General features: G+C 34.8%; 1 protein-coding gene across 1 annotated transcript in view; it reads left to right on the top strand.

The window, feature by feature from the left end:
* Nucleotides 1-16,901, top strand: part of LOC102892432 (fibrous sheath-interacting protein 2) — a 95,201-nt gene that overhangs the window by 56,608 nt on the left and 21,692 nt on the right. Inside the window, exons 10-12 of the mRNA XM_025047237.1 lie at nt 1-3,938; nt 3,996-6,412; nt 7,545-16,816. The exon at nt 1-3,938 is cut by the window's left edge and continues 2,451 nt beyond it. Coding sequence (XP_024903005.1) covers nt 1-3,938; nt 3,996-6,412; nt 7,545-16,816 — 15,627 coding nt within the window. The remainder of the gene's footprint in view (nt 3,939-3,995; nt 6,413-7,544; nt 16,817-16,901) is intronic.

The following is a 16,901-nucleotide window of genomic DNA, read 5'->3' as shown; positions in this document are numbered from 1 at the left end:
GATACAGGATTTTTTTCTGACACTGAAAAAGAATTAGACTCTGTCATCACAACACTAAATAATGACATTATGGCAAGTTCATTAGCAACTTGTATTTGTGAAGTGCTAAGTGGAAATACAGATACAAGCAATGTTCTATTCCCTTCAGATAAGTTAAGATCTAAAATATCATATGGAACTATTGACATTGATCAACAAAAACTTTTGCCTTCTCATTGTCCTCATATGCAAGAGGAAGTTCACAAATGTCCCAGATTGCAAGTGTTAGATAGAATTGGAGGTACATTATATGACATGTTACGTGAGCTCATAAGAGACTGTCCATATTCTCCCCTTTCTGATGAGCAAAACAGAGACAGGATCAATGAGTATTTGAGAAAAACCATTCCATTGCAGTCTAATATTCAGCTGCTTTCTCATACAATTCTAGAAGATATCATTATAAAATTATGTAGTGTGGAGATGGATCACATTTTCACAAATTCAGAATTTAAAACTATCTCAGAGTATATTGATACTGACAGTCTATCTTTTGCTTTGCTCATTGAGGAACTGAGCAGATGTTCTGACATAATCTCCAGCATGATGTCCACTGTGATCCAGCCAGATAGTCAAGAGGTGACTAACAACAAGGGAAATACTACTGCCCCCAAAACAGGGACCACAAAAGAAAAATACCTAAATAAACTGAAAGTTATGGCTTCAGATATCCTTGAAATGGTTTTTGCTAAATTAGAGGGGTTTGCCAATAGAAATTTAGAAACTCTGGGTACTATAATCAATGGAAATAAAAAGAGCAACAAGACATACTGGAAAAGTCAAAGTACCAACGTTTGTGCTAACACACATGAGAAACGATTGCAGTCTGCTTTATATGTGCATGCAAAGAAAGTATCAAGTACTATTTTGAAGGCTATTCAAACCGAATTAAGTGTGAGCTTGCCAGATTTGGAAACATGTGTAAGTAAGCCACTACGAGAGAAACAAATGCTTAAGAAAGTAGTCACTTTAATTTTAAATGCAATGCCTCCAGACATGTTTAATGAAACTGAACCAGAAGAGAGAAGCATTGAAAATTACAGATATAGGCCAACCTATGGAAATTTTCTTCCTGGAGGAGCTGACCCAGAGTCATATCCAGAAGATCCTGTGGATACAGAGAAAGAAAATGCTGGTGAACAAAGACCACCAAAAGAAGAAATTAAAACAGATTCTCTTAATCAACAGGAACTAGAAAGAACATTTAAAAAAAATGAGGTAGAAAAATTCAAAGAGCCACAAAATTTCCCAGTTGTGCCCATTATAAGAAATATTTTGAATGAAATTTTTCAGAATAATTTAATTGATCAAATAAATGTGATTCCTTTCCTTCAATCTCATTTATGTGGCATTCCTCATGCTGGTGATGAACCAGTTGCTCAAATAGTTGTTCAATCCCTGGATAAAACAATGGATCCTTTAGTGTCTGAAGCAGATGTAACCGTTGTTGCAGATAATGTTGTTAGAATCATATTTCAAAAACTTTATTCTACTGCCATAACAGATAGAAATGCAAATGAAAATAGGTATAACACTATCACCTTTCCAGAAAATATCTCTTTCTCCAAACATACAAGTGGAGGAAAGTCCTCTGTTTATTCTACCATATTGGACAGAAGTCCAGGTACACTTCAGTCCACATTCAATAGTGGTAAACTGACCAAAATAAGTATAGTTGAAGATATTATACAATCAATATTAACAAATTTAGAGGCATTTGCTACTTCCAAAGTAAAAGCTCTCTTTTGTTCTCATATCAATTTCACAAGTCCAATGGCTTTACCTTCACAGTGGGATGAAACTGCTTTAAGCCAATCTTGGTTCTCAACCAAAGATTCACATTCCGATGATCAAGTTCCCTGTTGCTCAGTTTATCATGATAAGTCAGGACAAACTACCTCTGTCTGTCAACTAACTGCCTCTAAATTAAATATATATGCAAGAGAAGTGGCTAGACAAATTTTACAAGGGATAAAACATAAGTTAGATAAAGAAATAATAAGTCCTTTCTTAATTCATGATGTTGCGGTTTCTGAAAGTATTCCAACTCAGATTAACACAGTGTTAGATAGTATGTCTACTAAAGGTAAATATGAAAAAAACATATTTGACAGAGAGATTGATCCAGATTGGTCAGAAGATATTGTAGAAAAGCTGTTCAATAAAAGTGATTATCGAAACAAACTTCAATTTCAAATACTAGATACCATTGAGGCTATCTTAAGTGACATCTGTGAGAAAACAATAGAAGAGAATAATCTCCCATTTGCTGCATCCACTGTTAAGTGTAATGTAAATGGGAGATATTTAGAAGCAAATTCTGAAGTAGACCCAGAGTGTAAAAATAAGGCTATTCCAATGCTTTTAGTTCCTAAGTCATGTGTTGCTATAATTTCCAGCGATATGGTGAATATTGTTCTTCAAAATCTCACTTCTGCTGTCATGCTTGGCATACATGCAAAAGATTCTATTTCTCTGAGATTTCCCCTGATGTTTTCTGATGAATTTCCTGCAGCAGAGCATCAACGACCTCCTGTTATGGACTCAGTGAATGAAAGGAAAAGGGATAGATTTCCATTTAAAAGAAAGGGAAGATATGTACAGCTGAAATCAGCTTATTCTGATGATAACCAGATGACTGTACTTCAGAACCAAGACACCAAGAAATCTGCTCCTGACCCATGTGAGGAAAATGCTCACTTCATTACTGAAACTATTTTGAATAGATTAAAATCTTTTGCCACAGAAAGAATAGATTTGATATTTACTCTTGGTACTCAAGCAAGAGAAAAACCATATGTTGGCCCAGAATTTACAAATTGTAAACAAGATGGCATCGTATTTCTTGAATCAAACCAAATGCCAGCAGATGTGAATATCTTGAAAATATCAACAGCTAAAACCATTCTCAGTCCAGAGGTCTCAGATGACACACTTGCTAATTACAAGGGAAATCATCGACCTAAAATCCATATATCACAGGCTAGTCTTAAGGAATATGCTAATATAATCGCCAGTACCATTTTGGTGCTTATAAAAAATGATGTAGACCTAGAAATCCAAAAGATGTATTCATGTCCCAATAAGAATTTATTTCAAGAAAATATCATTACAAGTGAAACTGTGAACAACATCTTAAAGAGTTTACATGATAAAATATCTCTAAAGGGAAGTAGTGTTTACTCAAAGCAGAACCCTAGCAATTTTAGGCAATTACAAAATGAAAAGTTGCCAAGTCAAAGAAAAATGCAAGGCAACATTGAACTGTCTACTTTTTCAAAATACCCAGATCAAAACCAAGTTATAGCAGAAGCTGAAAATCTGAGAAGGGTTTTGGAAGAAATGTTTAGAAATGGAGAATCTAGACGGAAAAAAATGACTGCTTTAAGTACAGTTAAGGGAATTTTAAAGAAGGTGTATCGAAGGGTAATAGAAAACATAGACCACTGTCCTCCATTGGACAAACTCCCCCACTTTACATCTGATTCTAAAATTAAAATAGCAGCAGCTCACAAAAAAACTTTGCAGTCACATATAAGCAGTGTTGCAGATGACATAGTTGAAAGTGTTTTCAGAAAAATGTTCTCCATAGTTATATCATCCTTCTGTGATAACAATGAGACCAGGGGAGAATTGAAAGCATCTGGAAGTAATGAATTAGTGATAAATCCATCATGCTCTAGGGTATTGAAAAAAGCAGAAAAAAGAAGTGTTCTTCCTGAACATGTGATACCAAAAGTTTATCCTCAAACAGGCATTAGAAGTGTCACTTCATCGGAAAACACTTTACTGCAATTTTCTCCACTGCGAGTGGGTCAAGAATTGGTCCGAAAGGTTCTTAAAAAGATCACAAATTTTGCTTTGATGAATCTAGAAGAGAGTTTGAACCCTAAAGGTCAGTCTGATAAAATGCAATCCATGAGGCCATACAGTTCTAAAGCTAGCTCCAAGAGCAGTCCTAAGGCAAGTTTTAAAATAGATCTTGAAATAAAATCAAAAGTTACCTATTTCTCTAAATTTGGTACAAAACCACAGTTAGGGCCTAGTGGTGCGAAAGCCAAAAACAAGGCCAATTTAGGTCCCGGGAAGAAGACTCTAAAAGGCAGCAGGTCCAAGACTGCCATTGGGCTGCCGCACCTGCTTTCAAAAGGGGATGCCAAAAACTCCTTACTGAGAACAAAACTCCCCATTGCAGAACTAAAAATGTATGCCAAGGATATAGTAAGTAATATACTAGAAACAATTCTGAATGCATTTCAAAAGGTAAGGCAAAATAGGGCAATGGTAAATGTAAACACTTTACCTTCTGAACAAATTGTGACAGCAAGTGAAATAGTTAATGCAGTTTTGCAAGGATTATGTGCTACAAAGAACAATTTGCCCAACCCAATAAAAGGCTCATACTTAGATGATTGCAAACTTCCACAAAGGAATTTTAGTAAAATCTCTCTTGCAAATCCAGAAACCTCTTTCTCTTTGGAGAATGTTTCTTCACAGCTAGAAAAAATCTGTCCTAAAGAAAATATTTTTAAACAAATGTTTGATAAATGGCAAACAGAATCAAATGACGTGGGAAATGAAAAATATAAGCTATTGATGATAGCTGAGACTGTTTTGAATGAAATTTCAATGAAAGCAAAAGAATTAAAACAATCTGTTTCACTTTTAAATTTGTCACCTCTTGAAGCTCATAAAAACAAATACCATAATTTTGAAAGAGCTGCTTCTAGAGCCGAGGGGTTACAAGCACAAATTAATATATTTGGCCAAGAAATTGTTGAAAAGCTATTTGAAAAATTAGAGTTGTGCTTCTTGACTGAGATGTTAATAACAGATAGTAAAGAAACACTAGTAAGCAAGAAAGAAACTACTGCTAGAAGTAAATGTCGTTCCTTAAGAACAAAGAATCTCAGTAATGTTCCAACTTATAAGACAAAATTGAAAGATAAAAAATCTGAGGGCTGTAGCCACCAAATTGCTCAAGAGATCATGGAAGGGGTTCTGAATACCTTAGAGTCATTTGCAGACCTACAGTTTAAACATGTCTCTACATATGCTTTTTCTGAAATCGTGAAAATACCTATTGAAAATTTTGTTGCTGTGCAACAGAAATCATTAATGAAAACAATATTGCCCAAGTTAAAACCACTGAGTAAGTTTCCTGATGAATCTGAATCAATCAGTATGGTTTTTCAGGAAAACCTACAGAATACTCTTCAACATCTTCACTCATTCTATTCAGAACTGTTTACTTATACTGCTAATACTGTCAACAACATGCTTGGTATAATTAAGATCACTCTAGACAAAGAAAAATGCCAAATGGAACCATCTTCAATTAATGTATTTAAAGAAAACATTATAGCAAGTCAGGTCATCAGCACACTGATGGACCAGTGTACTCATTTCTATGAGTCGATGAGCAAAAGTCATCTAAACGAAAACCTACTCCAAGGAGCTGAAAATGCGTACACTATTAATTGGCCAGAATTTGCAACCAGGATGGGAATGTCTACTTCAGAGTCAAACAGAGTTAGCTGTGGGGATGATCCTCCACAGAGCCCTGGTTTGATGTTTTATTCACAGGAAAATATGAACATAAAAGACAAGCCTTCCCCAAATCCACCTTTGTATGCCAGATACTCTGAAGGAGCTATAAATCAAACCATGGAGCCAATGGAAGAGCTCAAATCAGAACTTAAACCATCATATTCTAGAACTAAAGCCCAAAGCCTCAGTCATTTTGATCAAGCCATGAAAGGAAGTAGCTCTCTCCCAGAAGGCAATGTCTTACAAAGTCTATCTCAGAAATCCAGTGACTCTACGCAAGCAGCATTTGAGCACCTCATGTCCTTCAGAAAAATGGAAGGTGAAAATCAAAGAGTACTTCACTATGAGCCTCCCAAACCAGTTGTTAAGCCAAGCCCACTACAGACAACTGTTTCTCCACTCAAAATATGTTTAGCTACAGAAAATATCGTCAATACCATGCTGTTAAATTATGGCCTTCCATGTCAAACCTTGCACACTAATGAAAGTATAGAAACAATGAAACCACTTTTTGTATCAAAGGAGAAGCCTTTGTCTGCAACGTCTGAAGAACAAAAGGATGAAAAAAGCTTGTTTAAAAAATGCGGGAAACGAACCAGCCACAAAACCAAAGAAAACATCAACCTTGTAGCAAGTGGAGAAGATTTAACTTTACTAGAAAAGTGGAAAAATAAATACTATAAGTCAGAGAAAATAGCAACTCTCGAGGAGGCTGAAATTACTTCTTTTGCAAATCAGGAACTAGGACCCCATGAAATCCATCTGGTAGCAAGATATGTTACTACATCTGTGGTCATGCATTTCAAGAACTTTGAAACCAGAGGTGAGTAAAGGATAACTTATAAAGACTTTGACATCATTTTAGGGGGGGGGGCGGTCAATGATAATTTTAAGAGTTTTGTTTTTAAATACCCAAGAAACTACATTACCTGCTTCTCTGAAAATAGCCTTGGATTTGGAGTGCCTTTTTATCTACTTGTATGTTTTTCAACTGGCCAGTATGCTAAAAAAGAAAAAAAAAATACACATTTACACAATTTTTTCTATCTACAAATGAGATTAAATGAGCATAAATTAAAGGGGGATGTTTTAGTTGGGCATGAGGTATGACTATGAAATGATAAGACCAGTTCTCTTGCTTGGGACATACAACTGCTCTAAAGGCAATTCCCAAGCAAGTTCCAAGAGGGTCTTTTTTTTTTTTAAGTTCTTTTCCAAAGACTTATTAACATTAAAGTCAGACTTCATGCATAGTTAATTGGCTATAAAGTAATGATCCAACTTCTTTTTAAGGTATATAGTCTTTGCAATCATTGATGATAGGATTTATAAGAACAGTGGCATTAAAACTTCTTGTTCTGTTCTTGTTCCAGTGTTCTGACTTAAATTCTTTTTAGATATAATACTCTAAAACCATGCTTACGAATATATTTTCACTCCATTTCTATGAATGCTCACATGTGTATATTAGGTGCAACCATATAAAATAGTCATTTTTGTAATGTCTAAAACTATCAAACATCAGCAGTTTCATTTGGTTCAATTTATTATATACTATATAGTCCCAAACTGGATAATTCGCTGAACAGCTGAAAATGTTTCATAGAATTTTATGAAGTCTCTAGCTATCACTGGAATCACTCTAGGACATTGCAATGCATTTATCTGCCCCAGGATTTTCATGTTCTTAAAGCAACATAGCTATCGAGGAAGAAACCAGAACTTAGAGATTTGAATTCTACCGGGCTATTTTCTTTACTTCCCTGCTGAAATAAAGATTCCACAGATGAGAAATAGAGATTCAAAAAAACTCAGTTCCTTTCTTGACTAGAGTTTTCTATTTCTTGAGTGAGGTACACCAAGGTGAAATTCATATAGAAATTATTGCCAGTATTTTGAATAGTCAACATTTTCCCTTAATGCATGCTAAAAATAGCAATGTGTTCTGTTTTAAGGTCCTCTTGATGAAAAAGTATCTATTGCTTCCCCACTGTTAAAGAAAAAATATGAATCAAAACAGCCAAGAAGCATAAACAGTGATTCTTCACTTAATCAATTTTGTGAACATCTCACTGAATTGGTTATTTCGTATATAATTTCAAGCATTTCTGATTGCACTGAAGATGGTGGAACAAAACAGAAATCAGCGGAAAACCAAGATGAAACTTTTAGAAAGGTTATTTTAGTTCATTCTCAAGGGTTTGAGAGCCACTCAGTTTCTATCAGAGAACTTGCTTTAAGCATTTCTGAAAGAATTATTCGAATCCTTTTTAATAGTGATATTTTAAAGGCAGACATTACACAAATGGTTTCTGTGAAGACAAAATATATTTACTGCCCAAGAGTAGCTGTGGCTGACTTCAACAATCTCTTTAAGGATCTCTTAATAGCAGTGTCCCATGTTCTGTCCAAAGAAATAGGATTAAGTCATCAGCCTGACAGCAAAGGAATAAAGAAATCACTTTCTATGCTTAAAAGCCATAGTCTGCCCATCTGCAACCAAACCAAAACTATGAAAAGACAGACAGGCTCCAGAGGTTGGAAATCAGCTCCTACTCACCAAATTAATCAACTACTACAGAAAAATAAACTAAATTCTCTGGCATGTAAGTTAGGCACTCTGGTGGATAGCCTAAAAACTCATGAATCCAAAGTAGTAGTCAATAAAATTTTCAATATTGTTTTCAATTTGTTTTTGCCAGATGAATGCCCAAATTGGGATATGGATTCTGGTAAAAAGGCAAGAAAAATATTCCTATCTTCAGGTAACCAGCAAAATCATAGAATATCTAAAAATTGCCAAATGCTCTCCCCAAAATCAGTTTTTCTTCTGAATGTTGTATGTGAAAAACTTATTAGAATACTTTTGGAAGAATGTACAACCAATAGTTTCCTTATGAATGGTCCTCTTTCTGATGAAATACCAGCAGAACATCAACTATTCAATATACTTCAAAATGTAGAGGATTATTGCAGGGGAACAATGGACTATGGCTCATCATTTGAAGAATATGACATGTCAGGCCTTTTGGAAAATCAGTCAGGAATAGATTATGAATCTATGCTTAGTATTATTTCCCATAGCTTGGTAAAATCTTTAATGGAAAAACTGTCGAGTGGTATACAGAGGCCTCTCAGAAGTCCACCTTTTACAAATAAGCATTTAACATATAGGACAAGAGAGAGTTTTCCTAGTTCTCCAAAAACAAGAAGGCCAGAATTAAAAGAATCGAGACAGAGTAAAGGCTCTGTAAGATCCATGAGTTATGACAATCAGCCTTGGACATGTAAAAAGGAAGTGAATGCCACAGTCATTCTTAATATGCAGCATCTAGGAGGCATGAGCACAAGAGTTTACTCTGCCACATTTCTAGAGGAAATAATTGCAGGCATTTTTCTTAATCTTTCCATCTCATTACAGAGGGAAAACGTAAACATCACTGAAGCCCAGCTCAATGAGATGAATATATTAAATGTCAAATCCGTGGTGAATGAGTTTAATAATGTTCGAGTCACTGTTTTACGGGATGTTGAAGAAAGAATATGTTTTCCACCAATCCATAAAGAAACTGTTAGCAAGATTGTTGACTCCATTTATAATGATGTTTCCTGGGAATATGTATTGCAAGTTACCTGTGGCGATCATCTGGTACATGCTACCACCTCAATAGCAGAACAGATAACTAGCGGCATATTGAAAGAGAGTGTAGATTACCAACTCCCATTGTGCTTTGTAGGAAAGCTCATGCCTAATTCATATTACCCTCTTAAAGCTGAAAATATACTGCAGAAACTTCAAACGAACCTGAAAGAACTTAATTATCATGGTCAACATTCAACAGGCTATACTACCATGTTATCACATTCATTTTTAGAAGATGTCATCAGAAGGCTATTATCTCAGCTCATTCTTCCACCCAGCAGAGCTTCATCCTTGGGGAAGAAATACTTAATGACTTCGGATTTTAAGGAGATATCCTCCTGTATAATAAATAAGGTTTTATTAGCCATTTCAAAGCATAAGATCTGGCTCACTAAATATGATTATCAATATCTAGATACAGAAGAAAGCCTTCAAAATATGGTGGAGTGTATTTATAATAATATTTTGCAGATGTCTGACTCTCTTGTGTCAATACAGGAAGGTATAGTAAGCCAAAGCCCGATTATGGTTGACCGAATGGCCAGTCTCATTATTCAAGAGATTATTGAAAATCATCTTCAACCTTTTTTGTGTAGAGAGGGCTTACCTCATTCAGCAACTTCATTGGATGAAATATCAAATATGATTAAAGAGGTTCTCAGTGAAGTCACAGAGTCACACAGACCCCAGAAGCCATCACTAGATATGGACTTTTTTCCTAGTGCACTTGTAGAAGAAATTGTTGCCAGACTATTATTAAAGGTCTTTAATCCAAAATGTAACACTGACTGTGAACTGGATAAGATGACACAAAATATAGTAAACTCAATAAATAATCATTTTAACAAAGCTAAAATCTGCATTCTTCGTGATGACCAAGAGCAGTCTTTCCCCACTATAGACACTGTGGATGAACTCGTCAATTCAGTTTACGAAAATGTTTTGAAACAGCATGGGCTGAACCCTCAGTTTGATAATCAAGAACTCAAAGACAGTGATATTTTTGCAGAACATATTACCAATTTAATTGTAGCAGCTATTTCTGATTATCTTTCTCATCCACTGTTTTCTGGGGGTTTGTCAGCTTCTTATGCTACTGCTAAAGCAGAGAACATCATTCAGAACATCTTCAGTGGCATCAGTGAATCTACCAAGTCAAGCCAGCATTTGTCTCCATATAACACCTTGCCACCATACACGGTTTTAGAAGACATAATCAGAGTATTATTACCTGGAATCTTTCCTTCTGCATCTAACATGATTCCAAATAGCAAAACTCCAAAAGATAGATCAGAAATTAATTGCTGTGAAATGTCTTCAAAGCTAATCAGTGATGTTAGAATGAGAATTTCCCAACATGAAATTCAATTTTCAAAAGATGAAGAAGAAATCAAATTTGTTTATTCAGAGGATGATGTTCAACATCTCGTTGATTCTGTATTCAGAAATATCTTGCAAAACTCAGGGTCTCAAGAAGCAGTTGAGCACAATATCACAAGCAGTAACAATGTTCTTATTGATAGAATAGCAGGTTTTATCACTAAAAATATCTGTCAACAACATCTTCACCCATTTATGTATGGAAGGTCATTACTTCCTCCATCATATACATACTTTGATGATGCAAAAAGGCAACATTATTTCGCCAGTGTTTACTCCTCACCCTTTTTGGAAGATGTGATCTCTTGGGTTTTAAGTAAAATATTCCACCAAGTGTTAAGTACTGTGCAAAGAAAATCAGTAAGAGATTTGGAAAAAGAACTATTGGAAACAGCTGAAAACCTCATATATTCAATAACAGAAGAATTCTCAAAAGCTCAAGTTAGCATCCTAGAAAATGCTAAGGAGCAATTGAGTTTGCCACCAGTAGATAGGGATATAGTGATCAAAATTGCTGACATGGCATATAACAAAGTGTTACAAGAATATGAACAGGAACCTGATCAAGAATTTCTCAGTGACACAAAGACATTGGCTGCGAGAGTAACTAAAATTATCCTGGCTGAAGTTTTCAACTTCCAAATTCATCCAGATTTCATAGCAAAGCTACCTTTTAGATCACACTCAAAACTCAACGCTGATGTTTTGATAAAGAGAGTTCATTATGCTATTTGTAAATCAAGAGTCCAAAGACGGACATATACCACCATATTGTCATATACACATTTGGAAAAAATAGTCACTCGAGTTTTATGCCAGATAAGTTCATTGAACTACAGTGTACAAGAGTCAGACCTTTTGCAGTCAGACTTTAGTGACACAGTTGTGAGACAGACTGATGAAATCATGTCGATAATTTCTAAACATGCAATATGCATTATTAAACATGGAAATGAAAACCAAAATGTGATTTCAGAAAAAGATATTCAGGCTATCATCAATGCCATTTATACTGATATTTTTCATTCAAATCTATACCAGTCTCTTATAAAAGATAAAAAAAGCATAAGTAATATACCTGTTACAAAAATAGCAAGTTATATAATAAAAGAAATATTTAACCATCATTTTGAGTCATTTTTATCTGGAGGTAAAACTCTTCCTTCAAATACTTATCAACAGAAAGCAATAGATCCTAAAAAAAGAGAACTATCTTTCATTGTAAATTCAGCTGTCTTTTGGGAGGAAGTAATTTCTGAGCTTTTATGCAAAATCCTTTATATATTCTCACATAATGTCGTGGCTGGCGAAAACTCACATAAAGCAAAAGCCAGCATTACTGACATTGTTACAATATTAGTAAAATCAATTGTGCTGGAGTTCACCACATCACAAATTTTAGTTGCTGACCACTTAGATGAAAATCTGTTATTTTCAGAAAGATATAAAGAAATGATTAAAAAAATGGTCAACCTAATTTATGAAAATATATTAGATGAGTATAAATCTCTGATTCATATTTATAGAGCTATTCAAAGTGATGCTGTCGCTTTTGGGAAAAAAATATATTATTTGCTGTTAGAAGAAATATATGATTATCAGGTGGAGTCATTACTTTTGGGAGAATTAGCAACTTCTTCCTATTCCTCTCTCCAAGATGAAAACATCATCAGAAATGTGCTCAACACCATCAACAATGATAGCCATGTCTTGCCATCATGCATTACTCTATTGCCTCGTTCCCTTTTAGAAGATATGATTTACAAGCTTCTAGGATATATATTTCCTTCACCTGAAACTAAAAATGAACTAAACAAGAAAGAAGTGCCACCAGACTATGAGTTTGTGAATGCAGCTTCAAAACTGACTAATGAGATTATAACAGAAATTTCTGAACATGAGATTAGACTTGCTACAACAGAGGAACATGTGGGAAGTATGCAATTAGGGGCAATTGAGAACCTCGTAGACTCCATATGTAACAATATTATGAAAAAACTTAAATTTGAAAATGAAGCACAAAAAGATCCATGCAAAAAGGGAGGCTCATTCCTTGGTAGAATAGCTGGTTTCATTATGAAGGAAATTGTGGACCACCATTTGCAGCCATTTTTACATGATGAAGAGTCATCTCCCAGTGACTTACCTCAAAACAACTATGGAATTGAACTCTTGGATCCTAGTAAAGAAAAAATACAATCCTTGCCACAAGCTTCTGTGTATTCTGCTACATTTTTGGAAGATATCATAATTGATCTTGTTCACAAATTTTATATTCTCCCAAGTATTGCTGAAGATCCTAAGGACAAAGAGATATCGGAAAGAGACCTTGTGGGCATGGCTACAAAATTTGCAAGTGCCCTGGTAGGGGAATTTAGAAAAAAAGAAATTAAAGTTCTAGCAAATGTTGAAGAAATGTTTTCATTTCCACCAATAGATAAAGAGACAGTCAATACAATATCTGATTCCGTGTATGATGAGCTCATAGCAATGTATGGATCTAACACTGTTCAGAAAGATGATAGAAGTGGCATTGTTATAGAAATGATTGCTGCTTTAGCCAAGAAAGCAATTTCTGCTTTCAGTATTCAACCACTTTTTTCAGCAGACTGGTCTTCCACCTTCTTTACATTTCTAGATGTGGATAACATCATCCAAAGAGTTCAACACCTACCCTACAAAACCTTTACAAAGATAAACAGAAGCTTGATGAAGAACCCAGTTTTTTCACTAGAACAATTATCTACACTTACTCCTGTAACCTCAGGCATGAAAGACAAAATGGACACTTTGGAAATAGGTAGAGGAATAATTAATGGAAAAGAGAATTTCAAAAAGGAGTGTACATCAATGAAAACAGGCGGCATCTACAAGCCAATATGTACCACTGTAATAACTAACACCATGAAAAGCAAAGTAACTACTCTAGCATCAGGGCTAGTTAGAGATGTGGGAAATAAAAAAAAGGGGAGTAAAAAGGGAAAAGAAAGTTCAATTGGAAAAGATAATGAGAAGACCTCAAAAGTTACTTCTCCAACAACCACTGTAGAAAGTAAAGATACTCAGGGGCAAGATTTGAGTACAGCACTTACAAAGAATGAAATCAAGAAGAACAACAGTTTGGCTAGAAAAGATGAGAAAGGGCGAGGCGATGAGGTATACCAATGTCTTTCACCAGCTACTGATAATACAAAAAATAAGAAGGTTATCCTGGAATCAGATTTGAAAACAGATGATAAAAAGAAGAGTGACAAGAAAAGAGAAAATTCATTAGAAAAAGAGGACAGACCTTTTGAATTACTATTTCTGAAATCCAAGGTGAAAAATAGAGAGATTCAAGAGAAGAGAGATTCTCTAGCTTACCAAGTTATAGATGACAAACATATCTTACATCCTAAACATGTCCAAAATGTCACTGGAAGCATTTACAGAAACGTTTCAGAAATATCTTCTTTCCGAGGACCAGTAGATGATTCAAAATCCCCAAATCCTCCAGGTGATAAAACAGCATATGTAACTCAAGCACATGGCAAGGATTTTGCCCAGCCTGTTTCTATGAATTCAGCTAAACAAAATATTCCTACAGAAGAGGAAGAGAATGAAAAAAGTAAAGAGATTAAAAGTAAGCCTAGTAAACCAGACAATCCTCAGAACACATCAGAAAATAGCTCCAGGATTTTTCCTGCTAACTTTTTAGAAGATGTTATCTCTGAAATAGTCAAAAAATTGATTTTTTCTTCCTCACCAGGCACAGATGATGCCTGTCAAAATGTAACCAATAATGTAAATGAAGCTGAGCTCTATGACACAGCTATGAAACTGATTGATTCTCTGATAAAGGAGTTTTCAGATGCTCAAATTAAAGTATTAAACTCAGATCAGGGAAGTCAGTTCCTCTCATCTGCAGATAAAGTTTCATCAGTTCATAAAGTACTCAGGCAAAAAGAACTATCTGTGGATAAAGCACCTCTCAAGAAAAAAGTAATCATGAATAAAATAACCCCCATACATAAAATGGCACCTGCAATTAAAACACCTTTTTTAAATGAGGTACCTTTTGTGACTAAAATACCATCAATCGACAAAATGTTGGTCAATAAGATTGTTCATTCCTCTATATGTAATATTTTGCAGGAATATAGATCTCAGGACTCCATTTGTAAGGATATAAATAGTAATGGTGAAAATTTAGCAAGAAGGCTAGCTAATGCAGTAATAGAAGAGATTTTTCAGCATCAGCTAAACTTGCCTTTTGGTGATGAGGTTCCAGCTTCAGTATGTTTGCCTCTAGAATCTAAGGAGGTTATGAAAAAGGTCCATAAGGTGGCCCAAACAGCCTGCAAACAATGTCAAACATCTTCACCATATATCATAATGTTGCCTTATGAATTTTTAGAAAGTATAATTTCTTCTCTTCTATCAAAAATTTTCTCAAGAGTAGCCAATTCTAAAGCAGAAACATCTGAGGATAATTTATACTCAGAACTGGATTTCCTTCAAACGAAGTTAGTAAGTACAATTGTGACAGAGATCTCCAAAAATGAAGATATGATTATACAGTATGTAGAATCCTTACATCCTAATGATAATGAAATTATTCAATTGGTAGTTCAGACTATTTATAATAATCTTTTGCCACAATTTGGATCTCAAGAGTGCATACAAAATTGTGTCAGCAGTGGTTGCAAAATCCTTTCTGAAACCATAGCTAATTTAGTTGTGCAGGAAGTGGCTGGCAATCAGTTACAGAACTATTTTTCTGGAGAGCTAACACCACATCAGTGTACAGAAGTTGACAGTATTGTTGAAAATATCCTGAAAGATGTTATCCAAGCCAATGAAGTTCCCCAGCCTCAACCATCATGGGCTTTCAAACTGCCCTATAACATAATAGAAGAAATTGCTGTAAATTTTTTGTCAAAGCTTTTATCTATGTTTCCAAAAACGGATAAGGAACAAAATAGTTCTCTAAATACCGAAATGCAAAAATTAACCTCAAAAATCTTAAGTTCTTTCCAAGAATATATCTGTAAAAGTCAGATTACAGTAGTACCAAAGGCCAAAGAATCATCCACAATATCATTAGCAGACAGTGCAACTATTGAAAAAGTAGTTACTTCTGTTTATAACAGTGTTTTAAAGCACTCTGGCTCCCATATTTCAGTGTACAAAGACTTAATGAGTAAGAGCAATGTTCTCTCTGATATAATAGGATTTTTAATGGTGAAAGAAATCTCCAATTCAGAATTTCATCCTCAAATAGAGGAAGGAGCATCAAGTTCAGAGTTAGTTCTGGAAGCTGTCAAAATTATGGAAAAAGTAGTTAAGATTATGGATGATCTTAAATTGAAGAAAAAGCCTTCATCTGAAAAAGAGGTTATGTTAGATGCCAAGTTTTTAGAGGAAATACTGGCCTTGTTTTTGGCAAAACTGGTTACGTTGTCAAGTACCTCAAGTGAAGATGCTAAAAACTTGTCAAAACCTGAGTTAAATAAAATTGCATCTCAATTGACAAAATCCATGACAGCTGAAATTTCCAGAAATAACACTGTTATAGCTGCTAATCCTAACACTGTTATAGCTGCTAATCCTGAAGAAAAAATTTTAAATCTAGAAAGTATAGAAATTATTTCTCAGATGGTAGACTCTGTTTATAATCATGTATTAAAACAATCTGGAACTCATGAAGAACTTTACTATGACATGCAAAGTACAAAAAACATACTTCCTAAAGAGGTGGCTTCTTTAATTATTGATAAAGTTTCAAATTGTCCATCAGAAAAAATTAGCCCAAAAGATTCACATGCTGATCTCTTTGGCGATCTGGATGTTGGTCGAATTGTTGAAAAGGCACAAGAGCATGCTGTTAAAATTGAGCCTGAGCCAGAGCAAAAAGAATTAGATCAAGATTTAAGTGAAGAGAAACTTTCAATTAAAATAATTCCTCACTGTGGGAAACAACCAATCATCATTGATCCAGACATTGTTTCAGAACACTTAGGAGTCATTTCTATAAAAACGCAATCTCTTGAGAAAATGCAGACAGAGTGTTTAGCTAGAACTGGACATAGCATCGAAGAATTGAGAAGATTGTCAATAAGTGGAAAGAGTTACTCAATAGACTCACCTGATTCAGGAAAGAAAAAGAAAGAAAGACGCATCTCATTGGACAAGGCTGGACGACTGAACATAAAGCCATTAGAGGTAAGTGCAAAAGACTGATGAAAAAAAGATGAATAGTTGTTGAGACTTGTTTGTCCTTATATGATTTCCTTCCTCATGTAGGTCT

The sequence above is a fragment of the Pteropus alecto genome, unplaced genomic scaffold (genome assembly GCF_000325575.1).
Source record: "Pteropus alecto unplaced genomic scaffold, ASM32557v1 scaffold145, whole genome shotgun sequence".
In the NCBI taxonomy this organism is placed as follows: Eukaryota; Metazoa; Chordata; class Mammalia; order Chiroptera; family Pteropodidae; genus Pteropus; species Pteropus alecto.
Note: the sequence above shows the minus strand (reverse complement) of the source record. Positions and strands in the feature narration are given on the sequence as shown.